General features: G+C 55.1%; 1 protein-coding gene across 5 annotated transcripts in view; it reads right to left on the reverse strand.

Moving 5' to 3' along the window:
• Positions 1-2,597: 2,597 nt before the first annotated feature.
• RAB17 (RAB17, member RAS oncogene family) overlaps positions 2,598-23,956 on the reverse strand; it is a 34,989-nt gene continuing 13,630 nt past the window's right edge. The window contains exons 1-7 of one of the 5 annotated variants that reach the window (XM_021074608.2): positions 22,295-22,390; positions 16,808-16,856; positions 15,384-15,543; positions 7,527-7,678; positions 6,985-7,110; positions 3,601-3,694; positions 2,598-3,373 (exon numbers count right to left, since the gene is read on the reverse strand). In XM_021074608.2, coding sequence (XP_020930267.2) covers positions 3,258-3,373; positions 3,601-3,694; positions 6,985-7,110; positions 7,527-7,678; positions 15,384-15,540 — 645 coding nt within the window. In that variant the 5' untranslated portion in view covers positions 15,541-15,543; positions 16,808-16,856; positions 22,295-22,390 and the 3' untranslated portion in view covers positions 2,598-3,257. 5 annotated transcript variants of the gene reach the window in all.

Genomic DNA, 23,956 nt, shown 5'->3' on the forward strand with positions numbered 1-23,956 from the left:
TATCATGCCTAAAACATTTCGTAATAAATCCATAATACGATCTAGTTTTTAGTTCATACTCCAAAAAAAATCCCAAATATGGCAAGAAAATCTTAGTTGTCTTTCTTGTTTTTCAGGCTCCAGTCCAAACTCAGGGTTGCAGTTAGTTGGTTCTCATCGGTCCCTCATCATCTTATTTTGTCCCAACATTGACTTTCACCAGAGACCAGACGGTACCTTGTAGGATGGTTGGCGTGTGTGGGGCTTGTCGACTGCCCCCCACGGTGCTGCTCCATTGTTCTTCTGTGCCCGTGTTTCCCATCGGCTGAGTGGTGGCTCTAGGGGCAGGGCTAGATTCGGTATCACCGAGGGCACCAATGCTCTGTGTCTTTCCTGTCGCATCGCATCCACCAGGTGACAAGTCGGGGCCTTCAGCTGAGAGGATCCCTGGACTGTAAAAGTCTCTCGGTTTCCTCATCTGCTCATGACACCCTCGGCAGAGGTTCAGGGGCCCGTGACAGTAGCCTGTTCCCCAAAGAGCTCACCACCAGTGACGTACACCCCGCTGGGGGTCCCGTGGGGTCGCGCAGCGGGGCTTCTCTCATTCCTCCCACGTTTATGAGTGGGATTCCTCTAAAGGAATAGTTCTCTCCCTGCCTTTCACGTCCTGTTTTCTCCTTTTTGTTCAAAACCTTACAAATCATTGTTGATGCTCAAATTGTCCTAAATTTGGCCATGAGACCCCCCAAAAGGGAATAAGTTTTAAAAGAAAAAGAATGGATTCCCCCGTTTGCCCCTCTGGGCAAAGGGGGCTCTTCCGGGATGGGGTCGGGGGGTCGACTGGAGAAGGCACTAGAAATAGAGGGGTGAGAAAGGAGACGGTCACAGCCAAGACAGCTGGTTGTCCCAGACGCCGCTTCTCAACCTCTCTGTGCCTCCACCACAAGCACACGCGCTCGCGCACCTACACATGTGCACGCACACCTACACGTGTGCGCGCACACGCATGTGCATACACGTGCACGCATGCGCGCTCACATACATACACCAGCTGGTGAGAAAAGTTGACGCAGCTTCCCCGGGAGTTCCCAGGCCAGCCTCCCCCAGGACCATTTATCCTGAAGAATCTACCCTGAACACCTGCCAACCCCTCCCGCCAGGCCCCACCCCCAGCCCCAGCCCCACCCCCGCCCCTCGGGCCCAGGATGGGCCGAGATCCGAGATCCGGTGGTGAAGCGCTGACACAGAGAGAGGCTCCCACGAACGTCTGTGGGGGGTTGGGGGCTGGAGACTTTCTAGAAAAACCTGCCTTTTCTTTACATCGCTGGGAAAATTGGATTTTGTCCTCTCGTGGGACGTGTTTGTCAAGTGCCTGGCCAGTCCCAGACATTGTACAGGCACCGGGAAGCCCACAGGAGGCAGGACAGACGGAACCCCTGCCCTCATGGCAAAGCCCCCCATCTCTGAGGATTAGGTCACGGGAGGGCTACAACTCCCAGGGCCCAAGCCGCGCTGCAGACGGATCAGCCAGAGCCTCTGGTGGGTGCGGAGATGCTGCCTGTGGAGGCTCCCAGGTGATTCCAGGGCAGGATTGAGCCCTACCTGCCTCGTGGGGGAGGAGGGGAAGGAAAGGGGCAGTCACTCCCAGGCGACGGGGAACCCAAGCTCCGGCACCACAAGGCACCCCATCCCACCTTGGGGGGATGGGACTGAAAGGGCGCCCGTGGCGAGGATGGAAGGATGCTTTAATAATAAATTGTAGCACAGTGATCCTGGCCTGACAAGACGGGAGGAAAGCAATCAGATATATGGGCATCCTCCAGATACCATTATTTCCCCATTTCCTATTTCCTCTTCAACACAGGAGAAACTCCCCTCAAAGCCTTGCGTCATCCGGGGAGTAAAACTGACCCAGAGACCAGGAGCCGTGGGCTTCGCCTTCAGCGATACTGCAGCGCCACCTCGCGGCCAAGGGCAACCTCAGCCTCCTAAGTGGGTCCTGCCCTTTGCCGGGGGGGGGGGGGGGGGGGGGGGGGGGCGGGGGGGCGGTCACAGACCTGCTATGTGGAATTGAGGGCAGAGAGCACGAGGACCCAACACGGTAACGCAGGCTCACACCTCGCGAACTTCATCCACGAGGGAACCGCCGTATGAAAAACCTGACTGCAGCCAGAAACTGCAGCAGTCAGTTGTCAGGCGTCACCTGGAAAGTGTCTAAGACAGATGCCATGGGAGCGCTGTGTGGACGTCAAGGAGCTGGGCGCCCAGGGGAAGGATGCCTCGCAGGTGTCCTGTTGATGCTCACAGCTGCCACAGCGAAAGCCCCTTTTTCAGAGGGATAACATCGTCTCGTTTAAAACTCCATCCCTCTGCATCAGTCTCAGGGGCCGAAACCAGCATCACCTCGCACAGCAGCCACCTTCACATGGCCGCTGGCTCACCTCCCAGAAGGGCCATGGGGGCCTCTCTCTAAGGCAGGAAGGAGGCGAGCACATAATGACATGTCAGCATCACGAAGGTGTCCTGTGCCGGCCACCTGGGTCCCTGTTATCTACTCATCACAAACCCCCCCAGAGGACATGCGGGAACAATCCCCCATGGTACCAACTACCAAAGACCACGGGATAGAGAAAGGTTTACTTTTTGGAGAAAAACGCCTACACGGTACAACTTGCCCCTCGGGCGGACAGCCTGAGTCCTCATGCCCGTAAGCATCATTTCATCAGAGGGGAGGGGCCTGGCACCCCACCCCCACCCCAGTTGCCCTCTGTGCTGCTGGGGGACCTCACAGAGATCCAGTGACGATAAGCCCAGCCCCGCGACCATCCCTCCACCTCTCCCTGGCACTGCCAGCTCCACCTGGGCCTGCCCTGTCCTCTTCCACCTCCGGGGGCAAGTTCCTGCCCGACACCAAATACGTGCTGGGTGAGGGTAGTTTTCCCACTCTCGCTTTGCCTCCGACCGTTTCAACCCTCGGTGTCTGATGGCCAGGCAGCCGAGGGGCCACATCCTGGGCCTCCGAGGTTCAGTCTGTATCTGGCGTCTGGGGGACGGGGGGCCGACACCCTTTGGAGCCACTGGATATGGGCCCTTGGCTTGAAGGATTCCCGCCAGCTCTGGGAGGAGGTAATTCAGGGGGATGCCAGCTTCCAGAGCCACCGGGACTCAGGAACAAGCCAGCATCGACGGCGAATCGGGATAAGTATCTGGTCAACACGGAGCGGGCAGGGCCCGGGCTGGGGGCCTCCTCCCCACGGCCCCTCCTGGAGAGGCTGCTTCTAGCGGGCGCAGCATCTGGCCTGCGCCGAGGGCCTCTGGTTCAGATCCAGCTGTGCGTCTCTCTGCTGCTGCTGCTGGTCCTCCTTCCTCTCTTCTCTGCACCAAAGCTCCTGGGCTGTGCAGGACAGACGGAGGGGGCTTGGTGGGCAGGAAAGTCCCCCAGCCCAGCATGTGCCCTCCGCAGCCCCCCCACCCCCCACCGCGACATTTTCCCAAAGTCACAAAACATGGGCCCTGGGGCCCTGCTCACTTTGCAGCCCCTGGGGACATTCTGCTGGGTCCCAGGACGCCAGAGAAGATGCAGCGATGGGCCACCCCTGCTCCAGGGCAGGGTTCACTCACCAATGGCGCCGAAGGCCTCAGTCACCTGGTGGTTCAGCTTGGCCGAGGTTTCCATGAATAGCAGCCCCTTGCTCTCGGCAAACTCCTTCCCCTCCTGAGGGAAACGGCCAGGAAAAGCCCACGTCGACCACCCAAGTTTCCTAAGAGCACTTAGAGGCCTTCTATCAGAAGACCCAAGAAAGACCCAGAAGCAGTGGCACCCGTGGGGAACCTCATTCCTGGAGTCCTGTTCCGGGGGGGCGGGGGGTCGTGGATCAGGAGGCCCAGGCCGGGGCAGGGCAGGGAGGGCGGGAGCTGGCTGGAAGGGCTTCCTGAGCCAGATGCGCCCGGCAGAGTGGGAGGCCGCTGTCCTGGGCGAGCTCCCTGTCTCCACACCCTCGGGCACCTGTGGGCTCTGATGCTAAGTGAGAGATGAATGGGGAGGCCTGGCGGGAGCCCCCTTGGGCCCTTTCCTGGGGACCCCTGCCCAGGGGTCAGGCCTTGGAAGGAAGGCTGGAGGGGGCAAGGGCAGGCTGGAAAATACCAGGGCTGCTCGTGTGGCCGAGAAGGGGAGATGTGGCCATGGCCGAGCCCCAAAGTCGGGGTGAGGGAGGACCTAGGGCCTCCTACGCAGGCCCCTCGCCTCTGGGCTCTCCTAGGAGGAGCAAGGCTCAGGCCCCAGACAGTCCTGCCTGACGCTGAGCAGACTGAGCGGGCTGTGCCCACAGCCTTACACCCAGTGGTGCCCACTCCCCACCCCACCCCCGCCATGGGCCCTCAGAGCTTTATGTCCCCCGAGCCTCTCTGCCAGTTCCCGAACACAGAGAGATGGGGGCGGCATTATCTCTGTTTTAAAGGCCGAAGTGGGGTCCCCGTTGTGGCGCAGCAGAAACGAATCCCACTAGGAACCATGAGGTTGCGGGTTCGATCCCTGGCCTTGCTCAGTGGGTTAAGGATCCAGTGTTGCCATGAGCTGTGGTGTAGGTCGCAGACGCGGCTCGGATCCCAAGTTGCTGTGGCTCTGGCGTAGGCTGGCAGCAACAGTTCCAATTCAACCCCTAGCCTGGGAACCTCCACATGCGGGTGCGGCCCTAAAAAGACAAAAGACAAAAGTAAATAAATTAAAAAAAAAAAGGCCAAGGTGACCAGCTACAGAGGGGAGACTTGGTGACTTCACATGAATGAAACCCAAATATCCCCCTTGGCCCCACTAGCCTGCGGGCTCCAGCTGGGGTGACTTTAAGAGTTTGTCCTCAGGTCCACTGGGTCCCTAAATGGCAGGTCCCCCATCCTCCGACTGTCCGTTGGTCCTTGAGATCCCCCAAGACAGGTGCACGGTTAGCTCCCCCCAGGAGAATGCACACGTCCAGGGCAGAGGACTCGGCCCCTAAATTCATTCCCCAGCACAAGGAGGCAGGGCCCCTCGGGAAACGGCTGATTCCAGGGTCGCGGCAGAGGACAGACAGGGTGAGGGCAGCATGGCATGGTGAGCCAGGACGTAAGGAAGAGCACAAAGGATAACGGGGCGAGGCGACAGGACTCAAAGGGCAGGGGCCAGCGGGGGCGGGGCGCTCAGCCACCAAGTCAGCTTTGCCCGGGCCAGAGGGCACGAGGGGGAGAACCCATCAGATCTGAGCTTGACCTGGCCGGTAGTTAAGAGTGCTGTGTGAATGGCTGGTCGTTTCCTGGTTTGATCATCATTCTGAGTTTTGTAAGATATGAACAAGTGGGGAAAAGCAAGGGGAAGGGCAGACAGGAATTTTTGGTACTATCTTTGCAACAATGTTTATAATTCTGAAGTTATTTTATGATGGAAAGCCCCAGGAGTTCCCTGGCGGCCTAGCTGGTTAAGGATTTAGCATTGTCCCTGCTGTGGCTTAGGTCACTGCTGGGGCACGGGTTCAATCCCTGGCCCCGGAACCTTCGCATGCCTCAGGCACAGCTAAGAAGAGGAGAGAGAAAAGAAAAGAAAAGAAAAGAAAAGAAAAGAAAAGAAAAGAAAAGAAAAGAAAAGAAAAGAAAAGAAAAGAAAAGGAAACAAGGTGAAAAGCCCCCACATTTACATAAAAGCTGCACTTTCCCACGTCAGTGGGGCCTCGGCCCAGGGCCTGTTGGGTCTGCGGCCCTTTGCCCACCGCCCCCCAAGGCCCAGCCATGCTCATGGAGCTGAGCAAAGACAAGGCCAGGCTAGGTCTGGGGGCCCCGAGGTCTACAGCTCAGACCCCAGGATGGCCGTGTCCGCGCAGTCTCAGCCACAGGGTCTCCCACCCACAGGCTAGTGGGGTCCTGGGAGAGGAGGCGCCTCTTGCCCTGAGCTGGCGCCCCCCTCTCCTGGTCTCCACCCCCAGGCCCTGTCCCCCTGCTCAGCCTGACCACGCAGCGCAGGTCCCCACCCCAGAGACTCAAGGCTGCCCAGAATAGGGCCCCCAACCCCAACACCCCCGCCACTGGGGTCTCTGCTTCCCCCCAGCCGCCTGCCTCCCCCCACTTCCCCAGGGAGCCCGCCTTGCAACCCAGCGCCCTGCCCTCCCCCCCAACTCCTGCTCTCCACCCCCGCCACAGCCTCCCCTGAGACCCGCCCCCAACACGCACCCCCCCACACACACATATACACGCACAGACACCACCTGTGCACATACACCCCCCCACACACCCGCATACACAGATACCACCTGACACCACCTCTACACAGGCATACAGCATACACACCTTACACCCACAACCCATAAACACACACATGCACACACCAGAACCCCCCTCCCTGCTCGAATCTCCCCAGATCAGGGCTTTTTGTTTTGTTTTGTTTTGTTTTTTGTCGCTTTGGTGGGGCACATGTGGGGCACATGGACATTCCCAGGCTAGGGGTTACACCACAGCCACAGCAAGGCAGGATCTGAGCCACATCTGGGACCTGCACCAGAGCTCACGGCAACGCCAGATCCCCGACCCGCTGAGCAAACCCAGGGATCAAACCTGGATCCGAGTTGGGTTCGTTAGGGAACCCCCCAGAACTGGAATTTGGGACTGTTGGTCCCTTGGTCAGTTCCTAGCAGAGGAACCTGGCTGCACCCTTCCGCCCCCTCGAACAGTTTGTCGAACGTGAGGTTAAACACGTGAAATCCCCGGGACGGGGCGGGCGGGGGTGGGAGGTTGGGAAAGGTCGGGTTTCCTTCTGGAAACTGTTCTCTGCCCTGTCCCCGCTTCTGGCCCTCGGGGGCTGTGCTGGTGCTCACAGCTCCCCCCACGGCAGGGGGTGACCCCTCTGGGTCTGATCTTCCCAGCAGAGACCACAGCCTTTGCCCAGAAGGGAAATTAAAGCGGGACACATGGCAGCGGGGGGAGGGGGGAGTGGGCGTGTGTGTTTGCCCTCCCCCATCGGGGACCCCAGAAGGGCTCCAGTCCCACCTCAAAGGCCACCTCCCGCTCCTTGCCAAGGTCCAGCTTGTTGCCAACCAGCATCACCACCACGTCACCCAGGCGGAACTCCTCTTCCAGGTCCTTGAGCCACTGCTGCGCCTTGAGGAAGGAATCCTGAGAAAGGAACGGGGACCATCGGGCAGGCCCGGTGGTCCTCCTCTCCCCCCGCGCCCCCCGCCCCGGGAAAGAAAAGGCAGGTGTCAGAAGAGGCCACCCCGTGCGAAACACACGACCCAGCCGATCCGCCCAGGGACTCATGACCGATGGATGGGGGCGCTCTGCTCCCAGTGTTCTGGGAGGACCACAGAGGGACACAAACCCAGCCAGACAGCAGAAGGGCTGGTCAGGGAGGGCTTCCTGGAGGAGGTGACCGGCTTTCACTGAAGGATTCTCTACCGGTCGTCAAGGATTTTAAGAGACCCCAGCCCAGGCCGGTCACAGAAAGCCTTCAGAAGGCTGCCTCCCCGCCTGGGAGAACAGAAAGGCACAGGTTGCGAAGGAGGGCGGGGAATCGCCCAGGTGAGCCTCACCTTCCTGGTGACGTCATACACCACAAGCGCAGCATTGGCGCCCCTGAAGTAGAGGTGGCAGACGCTGTGGTACTTCTCCTGGCCGGCCGTGTCCCAGATCTCCAGCTTCAGAGACGCAGCCCCCAAATCCACCACCTTGGTGAAGAAGGCACCTGGAACGGAAGAAGGCACCTGGAACGGAAGCTCATGCCCAGAACCGGTCTTCACCCGCTGCTCAGCCTGGGCCTGCGCGAGCCCCAGGGCAGCAAGCCGGGGCGGGGGCACTGAGCAAACTCCTCTTGTGGAAGATGGCACTTTCCAGAAAAAGCCAAGTGTCACGAGGAACTGGCTGTTGAGCTTTGCAGATTCCACAGAGGCTTTGGGCAGCGAGATAAACTCGCAGGGTCCTAACTCAGAATCCTCTGTGTGCAGTGTGGAAGGGGTCTCACACCACCAGGGGTCCCACACGGCCTTGCGGGTGTCCAGGGAGGCAGTGGGCACATGGATGGTCACACTGGCTTCTCCGATGCCTTCTGGCCTCCTGCTTACCTCCCGGCCTCACCCACATGGCTCCCTGCCCACCTCCCTCCTCCACCCACCTCTCCACTGAGCACCCTTCCTCCCCCTGCCCCGACACGCTCCCCCGGTCTTTGTGAATCAGCCCTGGGGGCGCTGCTGGGCCCCCCTCCCTTCCCCGGGACGATCTATCACGTCCCCCTGCTCCCACACCCGGTGCACAGGTGGACTCCTGTGTTCTCACCTGTTACCCCAGGGGACAGTGAGCACCTGGACAGCAGGGACTTTCATTCATTCATGCCCCTGCTTGATACCTACACACAGGGAAAGACCCACCCCAAACCTTTCATTTGACGTATTGGACAATGCGCCGTTCATTTGAAGATGGTTTTCACCTGAGCGCAGGGTTCTGAAGCGACGTGACTCTGAGATACTCATTTAGTAACGATGAGATGTTCCGCCCCCAGGATGTAAACTGGCATAACTACCATGGAAACCAGTACGGAGGTTTCTGAAACAACTAAAAGTGGGGTTGCCCTGCGATCCAGCAACCCCATTCCTGGGCATCTGTCCAGACAAACCCTGCACCCCAGTGTTCATTGCAGCACTACTCACAACGGCCAACACATGGAAACAACCTAAATGCCCATCAACAGATGAATGGATGAGGAAGGTGTGGTCTATATACACACTGGAATATTACTCAGCCATAACAAAGCGTGAAACGATGCCTCTTGCAGCAACATGGATTATCATACTAAGTGAGGTAAGTCAGACCAGACAAAGAAAGACAAACAGCATATGAGATCACCGTATATGTGGAATCTCAAATGACGCAAATGAACCTATCTACAAAACAGAAACAGACTCACAGATAGGACAGACTTGTGGTTGCCAAGGGGGAGGGGGTGGGGAGAAATTCCAGATCATCTCATCTCAGGGTCCTTAACTAGTCAGATCTGCAACCCTTTCCCCAACACAGCCGCATTCACGGGGGATTAGGATGTGCACGTATCTTCCAGGGGACACACATCCACCCACTACGGACAGAGGCGGAGAGGCGCGTCTGGGCTGAGGGTTCCAGCCCAGAGCTGGTAAGACCACGATTGCCTCTCACGAGAATCTAGACTCTCCAGTGGAAGGCGCCCGCCAGGTCCTCTGCCGGCACACCCACATCTTCCTGCTTGGCCACAAACAGAGTCAATTCACCGCCCAGGTGCATTGGGCTGAACGACCGCGTCCTCCCCAAATTCCTGTGTTGAAGCCCTAACTGTCCACACGATGATAAAGCAGCTGGCACCCTTGGGCAGTGGTCAGGGTTAAATGAGGTCGTGAGGGTGGGGCCCTGAGGATGGGGTTCGTGCCCTCGTAAGAACGTACTGCCTCTTTCTCTGGTTCTTTCTGTGTCTCTTTCTCTGTGTGTCTTTCTGTCTCTGTCTCTCTCCCTCTCTCCCTCTGTCTCTCGCTGTCTGTCTCTGTCTCCTTCCCTCTCTCTCTCTCTCCCTCTGCCCCTCTCTCACTCTCTCTTTCTCCCAATCCCGTGGAAGCATAAAGAAGAGGCCACGTAGGCACAGAGCCAGTTACCAAGATGGCAGCGACTCGTAACCCAAGAAAAGAGGCCTCGGAACGAAACCTATGTCTCCAGCCCCTCAAGCGTGGCCATCCAGCCTTCAGAACTGGGACTCGGTCTGCAGTCTTGTCATGACATGACAGCCCGAGCAGATCACGACACCAAGTCCAGCACAAGTGCCGTCTTTAGCTCAGCCGTGGGACTGACGGCTCCCAGCCCACACGGGGCTCCCGTCCGGTCAGAGCAGGACAGACGTCCCATTAGGACCGGTGACGCCGTGAGGGTGAAGGTCAGGCATGGGCCTTGGATGGAGGTTTATCAGCGGCACGAACTTTGTGCGCTGGCTTAAACCTTTGCAATCCCAGCCTCCTCTCCTTTACCACGAGTCCACAGGGCCCCTCTCCCCAGGTGGGTGTCGAACTCGTGAGGAAGGAGAGAAGGGGCGGGGTCTGGCCCATGATGTCCCCTCCCTCCGCCTCCCCCGGGGACAGGCCTTTTATCCACCTCCTTGTCTGCAGGTCGAATCACACTTCCGAGTTGAATTTTGTTTTCCTCCTAAAAGTCATCACTGCCGGGTAACGGACGGGCATAAGCTCAGGTTTACCCCTCCGTTCACAAGCTTAGCTTCTGGTCGTTTCCTTTTCTACTCAGAAAATGACGGTGGAGGTTGAGTTTAAATCAGTGTAAAATCTGGGTTTCCCATCGTGATGCAGCGGAAACGAATCTGACCAGGAACCATGAGGTTGCGGGTTCGATCCCTGGCCTTGCTCAGTGGGTTAAGGATCCGGCGTTGCCGTGAGCTGTGGTGTAGGTTGCAGATGCAGCTATGATTCAACCCCTAGCCTGGGAACCTCCATATGCTGCAGGTGCAGCTATAAAAAGCAAAAAAAAGGAAAGAAAGAAAAGAAAAGAAAAAAGAAAAAGACCCCAGGGCCACCTGGCCCTCGGTTTTATGTGGTGCCCCAGCTCTGGCCTCAACACAGGAGCCCCAGCAGCAGGGACACTGGGACGCCCCCCTCCATCCTCGGGAAGTGCCTCCCACTTGGTGAGCTGAAACGACCCCCGGTGAGCAAGGAAGGACAAGAGAATTCACTGGGGGCTGTTCTGCAGTTGCATTTTGTGGCTCCAAATTGAAAGGTGTCTCAACTGAATGTTAACACAAGGAAAAGTTTTGCTTTTTCTCCCTTTTAATTAAAATAAACAGCTGATCCTGCTCACTGGAGCCTTCTCTGCAGCATTCATCTTTTTGGTAAAGTTCTGAGCTGCCTTCTGTCTAGAGGAACACGACAGGCAGGTGGCGAGACTCCTCAGGGACACCTGGGCTCAGGTAAAGCTCCGCCTGGCAGGAAAGGGAGGCTGGAAGTCCACACACTTGGTGCCTTTCCTGCCCAGGCAGCATCCCCGACCCCTGCCGTCCGAAATCATTTTAGCTTCTGCCGGCAGCTCTGCACTTGAGCACTAGATCCCTCCAAAGATGTCACCAAGAAGGTGCCAGGTAGGGAAATGGGCCAGAGTTTGCCCCGCTGGGTTGTGTCCAGTCCCAGGATGGGAGGTCTGGAGGGGGGGGGGGGGGGCTCAGTGCGATCTTCAGAAGCTCTTGGTGGTCCCAGTCCCCAGCCACAGCGACTCTTTTTAGAGCTGCCCACCTCCCCTGCCAGGCTTCCCCTGCATCTCTCTCGGGGTGGCCAGGAGTTCCTGGGGGGTGGGAGGGGTCTGGCCTCCCTGCCAGCACCTGAACTCCAGGAGGCTGCCCTCACTGCTGCTCTGGCTCTGCTCTGGGTGTGCGAGTCTGTCCCCGCCTGTCACTGGTAGGGCCCGGCTTCCTCTGGCTGAGCGGGGTCTTGCCGCAGCCGGCTGGAACCCTGTGCTACCTCCTGCCCTGCTCCGCAGAGCCCTGCCCAGCGCTGCTGATCCACGATTTGACGTCCTGGTCCGCCTTTCACGGAGCCCCCCGCCCCCCGCCCGACCTCACCCTGGGAAAAGCCTGTGCATCCCTGTTTCACAGGTGGAAAGAGGGAGATGGGAGCCCCTGCCCTCGGCCGACCCCTCCTTTGATCATTCAGCTTCCTGGAGGCCGAGCCCTGCCAGGCACCACCACCCACCACATTCTGCCAGCTACGTGCGCCCCCCCAACCCCCGCCCTCATCCTCCCCCAGGCTCTGCCCCGCTGCTCACCCCCCCATAAGGCCAGAGCCTCCGGGACAAAGAAATGGATGTGCCTTCGAAGGGACGCGCAGATTGCCTCCCTTAGATTAAAGGGACATGCACGCTCCGTCTGTTCATTCTGAAAATAAATTTAATCCAATACAAATAAAAGAATTAATGAGGACACTAAAGTTTGTAAAAAGGTCTGTTTCCTTTATGAACCATATTTACATTGTGAATAAAGTGAAAAAAAGGAGCATCTGGAGTTCCCATTGTGGCTCAGCAGGTTAACTATCTAACACAGTGTCTTTGAGGATGCAGGTTCGAGCCCCAGCCTCACTAAGTGGGTTAAGGGTCTGGCATTGCCACAAGCTTGTGACCACAACTAAGTCACAGATGCGGCTTGGATCTGGCGTGGCTGTGGCTGTGGTGCAGGCTGGCAGCTACAGCTCCGATTCGACCCCTAGCCTGGGGACTTCCATATGCTGCAGGTGTGGCCCTAAAAAGAAAAAACAAACAAACAAAAAAAAGGAGCATTGAAAAAATCAGGTGATGTATCATGTTGCAGTGTCTACTTAAATGTCTGATAATATAATCTGACCATGTGGACAACAGAGTATTTGTTCTCTCACTCTTTGGAGTTTTCTTCTCTGCCACCCACTCTGAAGCCCTGCAGGGAGTTTCTATACCAGCCCTTGGTTTGCATCAGCGTAATTTCACTGCGGCTCAAGATTTGACTCTGCCTTAACGAGCTTTACTAGCAGAGCCCTCCTGCCTCTGGTAGCCGTTAACTCAACGCCTCAGTGACCTGTGATCGCCACCCATCCAAGACAAACACTCCTGCGGGAAAAGGGTTACGCTTATGGTGACTCTAAGATGTTACGTCTGGGTGAAATTAAATTTCTCTATTTTCAAAACTGACATCCGGCCATGTTCAGAGAGTTTAGAAGATTAAAATTCCCTGGAAATGAATTTGTTTGGGGGGAATTATCTGATAACCTAAGAATGCCACCATTAGAAACCATTTTTTTCCTTTATTAAATTTTTGAGGGCCACACCCGAGACATATGGAAGTTCCCAGGCTAGGGATTGCATCAGAGCTACAGTTGCCGGCCTACACCACAGCCACAGCCACGGGGAATCTGAGCCGTGTCCGTGACCTACACCACAGCTCATGGCGGTGCCAGATCCTCAACCCCCTGAGCGAGGCCAGGGATCAAACCTGTATCCTCATGGATACAAGTTGGATTCTTAACCCACTGAGCCACAACGGGAATTCTGAAATCTCTTCATTGTTATCTGAAACAAAGTTGATTAAAATATTCAGCTAGAAAAAATAAACAAATAAATAATAAATAAATAGAAGTTAGGATATATTTATAATAATATAATAAATATAACAACATAATTATCAAAGTTTAGAATATATGTGGGTGAATACTATAACATAATAAGTAGTATCATTTATTTATTCTCATAATAATGTAATAAATCTAATAATATCCCCCTCCAAAGGGTGTAATAACATCACAAGGTCTGCGAGGCGTGTGAAGTGCACACGGCAATGTAGGTGGGGGAGGGATTCAGCTCCTAAAACAAAGCAGGGCTGGTCTACGTCCCCTCCACCCAGCTCAGTGGCACATAGTAGGTGCTCAGTAAGGAGGCTGGGGGCTAATTGAAAGAAGGACGGCTAAACTCAGCCAGAGGGGGCTGTGGCCACAACACTGGTCTACACTGGCTGCCCTCTGCCCCCATGCCTTCCCACCCGCAGCCCAGGGAAGCCCAAGTCAGGGCGAAGGCACCAGCCCGGGGGCCGAGGTGGAGTCCTGGGGGGACGAGCTGGGCCTGGGGGAGGGGCAGTGCCAGGGGGAGGATGGCCGGAGCAGGCGGAGGACCAGGAGCGGACAAGGCGCACCCAGGCCTGGCCCCCAAGCAGACACCCCCACCTCAGCCCAAGTCCATGCAACTTCCCAACCCTCACAGAACCCCTGAAAGAGGGCGGGGTGACTTGGACAGCTGGGAGAGGGTGACGGCTTGTTGCAACTGAAGGAACCAGTTGTCCAGTACAGGGGCAGGGGTCAGGCCTTCTGGCTTCTCGCTTGGGAAAGTGATGGAACTTGTCCAGTCCTCCCTTTCCTTCCGTGCAAATACAGAGGGCCAGCAGGCCCAGTGTGGCTCTGTGCCAGTGGGGCCCTACTGTGCCCCAAGGTAGGTCAGTGTTGCAGGCCTCGCTGGGCCCAATGAACTAAGATCACGGCTTTCAGTGAGACCCCAGGCCGCCCTCCTCGTCCTCTGCACACCTGCTGGAGGCCATGCCCTGGCCACCCGGGACACTTGGGCTCTGGGCTGGCTCTCACAGACTCAGAGCAGGGCAGGGAGCCTCAGCTTTCGGGGGAAGGGTCTGTAGGCTTCAAGGGCTGTACTGCCAACCTTTCCTCTGTGGGGCAGGGAAGGGGACAGTGCAGCATTGAGAGAATAAGAGGTCACTGCTCATCACTGCCCTTCCGGAGTAAAAGCAGCCACAGAGGACACACGTGAGTGAGGCCGTGTTCCCATGAAAACTTACCTGACCGCCATATCTTGGATCCCATACACTCACACCCAGGCACTCGACCCTCCATGTCCCACAGTCGTGAATGAATGAGGGAGTGAATGAGTGAGGGAATGAATGATTGGATGATGGACTGAAGGGGTGAGAGGATGATGGAGGGAATGAATGAGTGAGTGAGAGAATGAATGAGTGAATGAATGAGTGAGTGAATGAAGGACTGAATGAGGGAGTGAATGAGTGAGGAATGAATGATTGGGTGATGGACTGAAGGGGTGAGTGGCTGATGGAGGGAATGAGTGCATGAGTGAGTGAGCGAGCGAATGAGTGAGTGAACGAATGAATGAGTGGGTGAATGAGGGAGGGAGGGAGGGAATGAGAGGAAGACTGAGGGATGAAAGAGGGAATGAAGAGGGAACGAATGAGGGAATGCAAAACGGCTTATCCCCGGCAGAGTCCAAACGTGAAACCAAAGCTTTCAGTCTGAGTCCGGTGTCTCCACCACGCCGCCCCCTCCCGGGAGAATTGGTACAAAGCCCGAGTTGGTTCCCCATTTTCCTATTTTCAGCGGGAAACAGGGGTTTTCACCACCACCACCCCCCTAGCATGTGAAGGAGGCCGCACGTCCACAGATGCTCCAAAGACCTTCCCCTTTGAAAACCATGGCTTGTTAGCCTCTTTAAGAAGTGCAGGGAGTGGGGGGGGGGGTCCCCCTCCCTGCCACCCCTTCCTACAGCAACCCCCCTTCCCCAAATCCAGACCAGGCAGGTAAACCCAGTCCAGGCAGAGAGAGGGCAGCTTTAACAGGAGGGTAGCCAGCCAGGGTGAAGCCCGGCTTGTTACGGGGCTGAGTGGCAGAGCCTGGGGGTGGGGGGCTTCTTCTGGGCTCCCCCTTCATGGGCACAATCCCTCCCACAGCCAACCCTCTGTCCCTGCATCTCCACCCCCGCAGACTCCAGCTGAGCTGAAACCTGGCCGAGTTCTGCATGCCCTGTGCGGACCTCCTGCCCTCCCTGCCAGGCCATGTGGGAAACTCCCAGGGTCGGCGGCCCGGGCTTCTCCGCCAGGGGACTAACGAGGGATGCTGTCAATCACTTACATCCCACCGTCGGCAGGATGCTCTTGAAGTCATTCTTCACATACCGGAAAGCCAAGCTGGACTTGCCCACAGAGCCACTGCCCAGGAGAACCAGCTTGAAGACGCAGGGCTGGCTCAGGGCGGTCCCGGGGCAGGGGGCCCCATCTGCCTGCGCCATGCCCTGCAGAGAGACAGCATGGGGACAAGGTTGAGTGTCTGATGCCAGTTCATCTGAGTAAGTTCACCCCAGCACGCTGCCACCCTGGTCGAATACAGACAGCCTTGAGCGGGACGGTGCTCCCCAGACTGGCCACCCCCGGCCACTCCCACCCCACCTCCCCATCTGGAAAGCGGGTGGACCACAGCTGTGATCGAGGTCTGTCGCGAGGTGCTGCAGTGCGGGGCTATAGCTTGGACGGCGTGTCCGTAGCGCCTGGCAGAGGCAATGCACAGGAAACAATCAGGGGCTCGCCTCATACCGACTCACTGTCCCCATCACTTCTCACTTTTGAAAAACCCGTGACTGTTTTCAAAAAGAACCTGAAACACCTGAAAGGGACAGCAGCCTCTCAGTTGTGGTTCATGGATTAAACGTGGTGTTTCAGGAAAATCTATCTACCAAAAAGGTTGGAGCCCCAGAGATCTCAAACCATTTTCGTCCTTCCTACTGTATGGAAAGCCTCAGAACCCGCAGGGAGGGGCCCCACAGAGAAACAGCCCCGTGATCAGAGCACAACCCCTGCGTATGTTTTCATTACAGAAAATTTCACCCCGAGAGGATGGAGGCCATTCTGGGGAACCCCGGCCTCCGTCACCCGCCTCCTCGACGATCGGTTGTGACCAGTCGTGTTTCACCCATATCCCCAAGGCTCCCGCTCACTCGGAAAAGATGAGTTTGAAGGAAATCTCAGACATCCTTTTTTTTTTCTCCTCCTGCAAATTTCAGCATATGCACACGTGTTTTTTTCCATGCAATGTATCTGTTGATGACGTCAGGCTGTCCTTGCAGTTTCCAGTCTGGATCACGTTGTTTGTGCCTCCGTCTGTGGGCACTGAATGGCTTCCTGCAAACCCTGTGTTTTCTGTAGCTTGGTGGCTCAGAACAGAAATCTGATCAGAGACAAGCTATATTTTGGCGAGGATGCTTTGTGAGTGTGGTATGTGTTTCCTCCAGAGGCGAATACTGTCCAGGGGTCTCTTAGTGATGTTAGCAGCCCCTGAAGACCCGTATCACTTTGTCTTCATCTTTTTTTTTTTTTTTCCACACGCATGAGATGCAGAATTTCCTGGCCCAGGGAAGGAACGTGCACCTCAGTGGCATCCCGACCCCAGAACTGACGATGACGGATCCTTAACCCGATGTGCCACAAGCGAACCCCTTGTCCCATCTATTTCTGGATTGCTTCTAGAGAGAAAAAATTCCCCTGAAAAATATCCAGACCCACCTCACTGTCCCCAGGAAGCAGCCATGGCCACAGACGGGTCTGCTCTCCCCTGTGGGACACAAGGAAAAGCATCGAGTTTGGGATCAAAGTCTCAAAACAAATAGGACTGAGTCCTAAATACCAACAAGATTGTTCTAGATGGACAGTGACTAGAGTTCTGGGGTCTGGCAAAGAAGGACTGACTGGCCCCTCCAAGCCCTGGGGAAATGGGACAAACATGTCTGGAACCCCATCTTCAACGGGGTACTCTCATGCTTCACCATCAAGAACGATGTTTAACGGAGAGTTCCCGCCATGGTGCATTGGGTTAAGAATCTGACTGCAGCGGCTTGGGTCTCTGTAGAGGCGTGGGTTCAATGCCTGGGCTGGTGCAGTGGCTTAAAGGACCCAGCATTGCCACGGCTATGCATCGGGTTGCAGCTGCGGCTCGGATCTGATCCCCCTGGCCCAGGAACTTCATATGCCAAGGGTACGGCCATAAAATTTTTAAAAAGAAGAATGATGCTTCATGTTGTCCATGTATGAGGTCCTGCCAGGGTCTACTGCCACTTCAGCCTCCCACAGACCTGTGGGGAACCGGGGCTGCGGGGGACGGTCCCCTCTCCAGAACCCCCACTCATTTAAGAACTCAAAGTCATCCCTCCGCAAATTTCTGACCCACTGGTAGAAATAAAACTCTAAGACAACATCAAATAAACACCAGGAACCAAGGGGAGCGCCCCTGAAGCCGCTGGCCCTCCAGGAATAAGATCACAGCCTGTGATCAGCTCTGCGGGGCAAACAGCAAATCAGGGCCCAGAACGCGGCAGGCGGCCCTGGGGGAGATGAAAGAGGGCGGCGCCAAGTTCAGGCAGGGCTGGAGCTGGTCATCTGTCAACCCCACCGTCCAATAATCCAGGGAATTTGCCCCACGGCGAAGCTGCTACATCTGCTCTCGCCGTTCAAGTTGACACAAATCCCTCTCCTGACGCAGCCTCCAGTCTGGTGTCACAGCTGCCACCCTCCCCCTGATCGTGTGTCCAGTCCCCAGACATAGCTGTCACAGGAAGAGACAAAAGTCTCTGCCTTCGCGGAGCCTGCAGCTCCCTGTTCCGCTTGTTGATCAGTCTCAGTTGCTGACTCCGCCTTAATTCAAAGTTTGTTTTGCTTTTTAGGGCCACACCTGCGGCATATGGAGTTTCCGAGGCTAGGGGTCGAATCGGAGCTGCAGCTGCCGGCCTACACCACAGCCACAGCAATGCATGATCCGAGCTGCGTCTGTGACCTCCACCAGAGCTCGTGGCAACGCCGGATCCTAAACCCACTGATCAAGGCCATGGATCAAATCCACGACCTCGTGGATGCTCGTCAGATTCAGTTTCACTGCGCCACAACTGGAACTCCCATAGAGTTATTTTATTCAGTAGTTTATCTCTCTCCCTGGGCTGAAACCTTTAAAGAGATTTAATTTGAATAATTTTTGGGAGTTCCCTGGTGGCTCAGCAGCTTAAGGATCTGATATTGTCACTACTATGGTGCCAGTTCGATCACTGGCCGAGGAACTCCGGCTTGCAGCAGGTGCAGCCGAAAAGAAAAGAAAAGAGTATGGAAAAGAAGGTATATATAACTGAATTGATTTGAAGAACTGCAGAAATTCACACAGTATTGTAAATCAACTGTACTTCAATTAAATTGAAATTTAAAAAGCAGAGCAGTTTGCCTTCAGGTCCTCACGGGACTCACCAGGCACCAGCATCATTTCAGCCACCAACAGAGGCTGTGGGACGTGCTTGCCTCATCAAGAACCCCCGGTCCCTGCGGGGGAGCCGGCTGCCTGAGTTCGTTGTCCCAAAGACGGTCAACTCAGCGGCAGTGACCAGGAGCCAAGGCGGGTGGGAAATGAGATGGCTGGTCGAAGCAAGGGCACCAACTTCAGTTACAAGATTCACGGGCTGTGGAGATCTCATGTATAGCATCACAATTAGAGCCAATAATACTGTCGTATACACCCAAAAATTGCTAAGGGAGTAGTTATTTTTTTGTTTGTTTTTGTTTTTTTGCTTTTTAGGGCCACACCCACAGCACACGGAGGTTCCCAGGCTAGGGGTCAAATCAGAGCTACAGCTGCCAGCCTACACCACAGCTCACAGCAATGCCAGATCCTTTACTCACTGAGCGAGGCCAGGGATTGAACCGCAGCCTCATGGTTCCTAGTCTGATTCATTTCCACTGAGCCACAACAGAAACTCCCGCTGAGAGAGTAGATCTTAAATGCTCTCCCCACAAAAAGAAATATGACAGGTGGAGGTGTTGGCTCAGCTAAGGTGGTTGTCGTTTTCCAAGATATAAAAGTACCCACCCAATGACCATGGAACAGACCTTTAGCTTATGCCATGTTACAGTCAATTGCATCTCAACAAAGCTGGAAACAAGGAACACTTTCAAGAATGCAAATCGAAACTACAATGAGGTACCTGCCACCTCACACCTGACAGAATGGCCATTATTTAGTCAACAAGTAACAAATGCTGGAGAGGGTGTGAAGAAAAGGGAGCCCTCCTGCACTGTTGGTTGGAATGTAAATTGGTACAAGCACTGTGGAAAACAGTATGGAGGTTCCTCAGAAAACTAAGGATAAAGTTACCACATGCTCCAGAAATCCCACTCTTCAACATATATCCGGACAAAACTTTCTTTGAAAAAGACACATGCACCCGTTATGTTCACTGCAGCACTATTCACAATAGCCAAGACATGGAAACAACCTAAATGTCCATTGACAGATGATTGGATTCAGAAGATGTAGTATATATACACAATGGAATACTACTCAGCCATAAAAAAGAACAAAATAATGCCATTTGTAGCAACATGGATGGAACTAGAGACTCTCATATTGAGTTAAGTAAGTCAGAAAGAGAAAGACAAATACTGGGTGCTATCACTTATATCTGGAATCTAATATATGGCACAAATAAACCTTTCCACAGAAAAGAAACTCATGGACTTGGAGAACAGACTTATGGTTGGCAAGGGGGAGTGGGATAGACTGGGAATCTGGGGTTAACAGATGCAAACGATTGCCTTTGGAGTGGATAAGCAATGAGATCCTGCTGTACAGCCCTGGGAACTATATCTAGTCACTTGTGATGGAGCAGGATCATGTGAGAAAAAGAATGTTTTCATGTATGTGTGACTGGGTCACCTTGCTGTACAGTAGAAAATTGACAGAACCCTGTAAACCAGCTATAATGGGAAAAATAAAAATCATTAAAAGAAAAAAAAAGGGATGGAATTCCTGAGTTTTCTCTGCCACAGCAGCTAATACCTTGTCTCTGGCTAAAGGGCTTACAGTGTCTGCTTTCAACCAGATATTCCACTGATTTGTGCTGTTATTTCACATACAAAGTTCTAACGCAGCGACAGCAAAGCATTGTCAATATTTACAGGTCATCCTTCAAGTTTTCCTGGGTATTTATGGGCACAAAGAAGACCTTTACCCTGAAACATTTCGGAATTAGCCAAAACAGGTAGACTATGAATGAAGGAACCGTTACTGTGGTGACACACCTCTTTATCCTACATATAACGACTTAATTGTCAATATGAAAAAAATGAACTTACGCATAACCCCACACCCTTAATACAACAAGAGATGGTATTTTGCCTACTTTCTTCTAGTTTTTCCTCTAAAAATCTTTTTTTTGGGGGGGTGGGGGTCTTTTTGCCTTTTCTAGGGCCGCTCCCGCGGTATATGGAGGTTCCCAGGCTAGGGGTCCAATTGGAGCTGGAGCCACCGGCCTACGCCAGAGCCACAGCAACGCAGGATTCGAGCCGCATCTGTGACCTACACCACAACTCACAGCAACGCCGGATCCTTAACCCACTGAGCAAGGCCAGGGATCGAACTGAAACCTCATGGTTCTTAGTCGGATTCATTAACCACTGTGCCACAATGGGAACTCCCTCCTCTAAAAAAACCAAACAAACAAACTATAATTTTAACATAAAATTTTGTATCCTACTTTTTTTTTTTTGCTTTTGGTTTTTTAGGGCCACACCCACAGCATACAGAGTTCCCAGACTAGGGGTTGAATCTGAGCTACATCTGCTGGCCTACGCCACAGCCACAGCCATGGCCAGATCAGAGCCACATCTGCCACCTACACCACAGCTCCTGGCAACGCCAGATCCACAACCTATTGAGGGAGGCCGGGGATCGAACTCGCATCCTCATGGATCCTAGTCATGTTTGTTAACCACTGAGCCATGAAGGGAACTTCCTGTATCCCACATTTTTAAAAAAACTTAAGAAGGAGTTTCCTGGTGGTCTGGTGGTTAGGACTCCATGGTTTTGCCACCCTGGCCTGGGTTTGATCCCTGGTCTGGGACCTGAGATCCCATATCAAGTGGGCACATGTCACGGTCAAAAGAAAAAACAAAAACAAACAAACAAAACCCCCCAAACCTTAAGACATATCAAGGGCAGTTTCCCACATTGCTATATATGTTATAGATGCCTTCAGCCTCTAGGAATTTCATGACCACGTAACATTCCAGGTTGCTCCACTTACTACCTAGCTCTCTGGTCCTGGACTTTTCACTTGGCTTTATTTTTCCCTCTGTAATAAGTAAGACTGCAGTAAGCATTTTCGTGTGTCCTTTTTTGTGTGATGACATGTTGTGTTTGGTCATCAGAGGTCGGAGGGCTCGATTCATGGAGAAAATCTAAAATGTGACCCCTGTCTTGGCCTCTGCATTTCCCCAAGACGGGGTGACTGAAGCCCGTCCAAGAGCCGAGAGGAGAGAGTTCCCAGAATCGCCACATGCCTCGCGAGGCCAAGAGGGACGCCCTCGAGCATTTTGGTTGGGGCTTTTCACATCTTCTGAGCTCAGCCCCTTCTACCAAGGACAAAAGGGAAAGATGACAAATCCAGAGCCATCTTCTTGGGGGAGGGGCCACTCCAGGGGAGGGTCAGGGCTGCAGAGACTGCGAGCGCCCTGCCCGCCCGGGCAGGTAAGGAACACCAGGACTTTCCAGGAGTTGTTTGCTCCCCGTCAGGCCGTATCCCTTGAGCATCGTGACCCATTTGAAATGGATTCCTGTAAGGGCTCCTATTCATTACCTGCGGTTTACCTGGAATTTTCCCAGAGGCCACCGTTTAAACAGCCCTGTCCTTCCTGGACCCAGACCTAGCAAGCCATGGGGGACAAGCCAGGGCCCCTCGGGGGCTCAGGAGAACGCACTCCTTACCTCTCACTTTGCCCTTTTGAGCATGGGCACAGGGGCTCATGCACAGACACACAGACACACAACGCACAGACACGCATCACCCGCACACACGCACAGAGACACACACACAGAGATACAGACACACAGAGACACAAGACACATACACACATCACCCACACGGATACACCGACACACATGCACACAAACACACGCAGATGCAGACACACAGGCATTTACACACAGACACACACGCAGAAGTTTAAACAATGACTCACTCGTTCCGCGGGCCTGGTCACTTGCAGCGAGCCTGACAGCCTGTCATCACCGGGTCCTGCCGGGCCCCTGCCTGTGTCCCCTTTCTCCCCACTTCTGACCAGAGGAAAGGTTTGTTCCCTCCACAGGTGGGGCCGGGGCGTGCCTGTGGCAGTGGGCCAGGCGGAGGCTTGCCTCCCGCAGGAATAGGTATGAGCCGGCAGGGCAGCCTCGGGCCAAGGCCAGGCCCAGCCCCCTCCCCCAAGGTCAGGCCTCCTCCCTTCCGAGAGGCTTCCAGGGCAAAGTCCCCCACGGTCACGTGGTCACCTGGGGCAGGCGGGAGGCTGGACCTGAAAGCTGGAGCACCTGCACACCTGCAGGAAGTCACACTCCGCCGGGTCCCCAGCTCTGGCTGAGCTGCTCCGTTTTGTTAGGGTCTCATTTCCATGCTAAAGAGTTCCCTCCTTCCTCCAGCTGTGGGGGTCTTTATGGCACTTGACGCTAGTTGAGCCCAGAAGAGAAAGAAGGCTTTGATCCAATGAATTCATTCCTCCCACAAAAAGCTGGGGGGTTGGGGCGGTGCGCCTGGAACCAGAGGCCAGCCAGGCTGGGCGGGTCACAGACGCCTCCTGGCTGGATGCCACTGGGGGCTGTACCTGTCTAAGGCCATCTCCTGCTCCGTCACCCCGACACCTGACCAGCCCTCCGCGGGGGTGGGGGCTGGGCACAGACAGAGGAAGGACACCTTGGGCCTTCCAGATTCTTCACATGGCTCTTAGGCTCAGCGGTAATGAACCCAGCTAGGAACCATGAGGACGCAGGTTCAATCCTTGGCCTCACTCAGTGGGTTAAGGATCCAATGTTGCTGTGGTGTATCCAGAGGCTACAGCTCTGATTCCACCCTTAGCCTGGGAACCTCCATATATGCCACAGGTGCAGCTGTAAAAAGACAAAAAACCTAGATAAGGTCTGAGCATTGAGGTGGGGGGAGGCTGTGTGCTGAGCAAAGTAGAAATTTGTCGGCTGAATCTGTCTGCAGAGAAGGTACAGAAAGCCCACTTTCTTTATGTTCTCCCGGCTCATCTTCATTTGAGGTTCCTGGGAGTCACACCCCGTCATCACCAGGGTTCCCCGCTCCTGGGGTCCTGGGGTCTTCTGCTGGAGGGGGACGTCTGTGCTAGGTCCCTGCTGGGACCTCTCCCACCAGCCCCTGCCTGGACCAGCTACTCTCTGCTGCACCCACACCCCCTCCGGAGCAGGGGTTCTTCTTCCCTCCCTGGAGGCCACCTGCAGCTTGCCGCCTTGCCAGGACCTTGTTACTTTAAAGACTCAGTCCCTCCCTCCCCTTTCGAATGGCAACCCCATCCCCCACGTGCAGACCAGACCCCAAAGGTCGGGGGCCGATGCGATGCCCGGCTCAGAACCCAGGTGCCAGAGGGTCCAGTTCTAAAACAGGAGAGGGAGTTTCCATTGTGGCACATCGGAAACGAATCCGACTAGGAACCGTGAGGTGTCGGGTTCAATCCCTGGCCTCGCTCAGTGGGTTAAGGATCCAGGGTTGCCGTGAGCTGTGGTGTCTCAGACATGGCTCGGATCTGGCATTGCTGTGGCTGTGGCATAGGCTGGTGGCTGCAGCTCCAATTAGATCCCTAGCCCGGGAACCTCCATATGCTGCAAGTGTGGCC

Source organism: Sus scrofa, chromosome 15, assembly GCF_054392235.1.
Source record: "Sus scrofa isolate SSC_HxYL_T2T_F1_AM1 chromosome 15, Sscrofa_HxYL_maternal_Yorkshire_Landrace_v2.0, whole genome shotgun sequence".
In the NCBI taxonomy this organism is placed as follows: Eukaryota; Metazoa; Chordata; class Mammalia; order Artiodactyla; family Suidae; genus Sus; species Sus scrofa.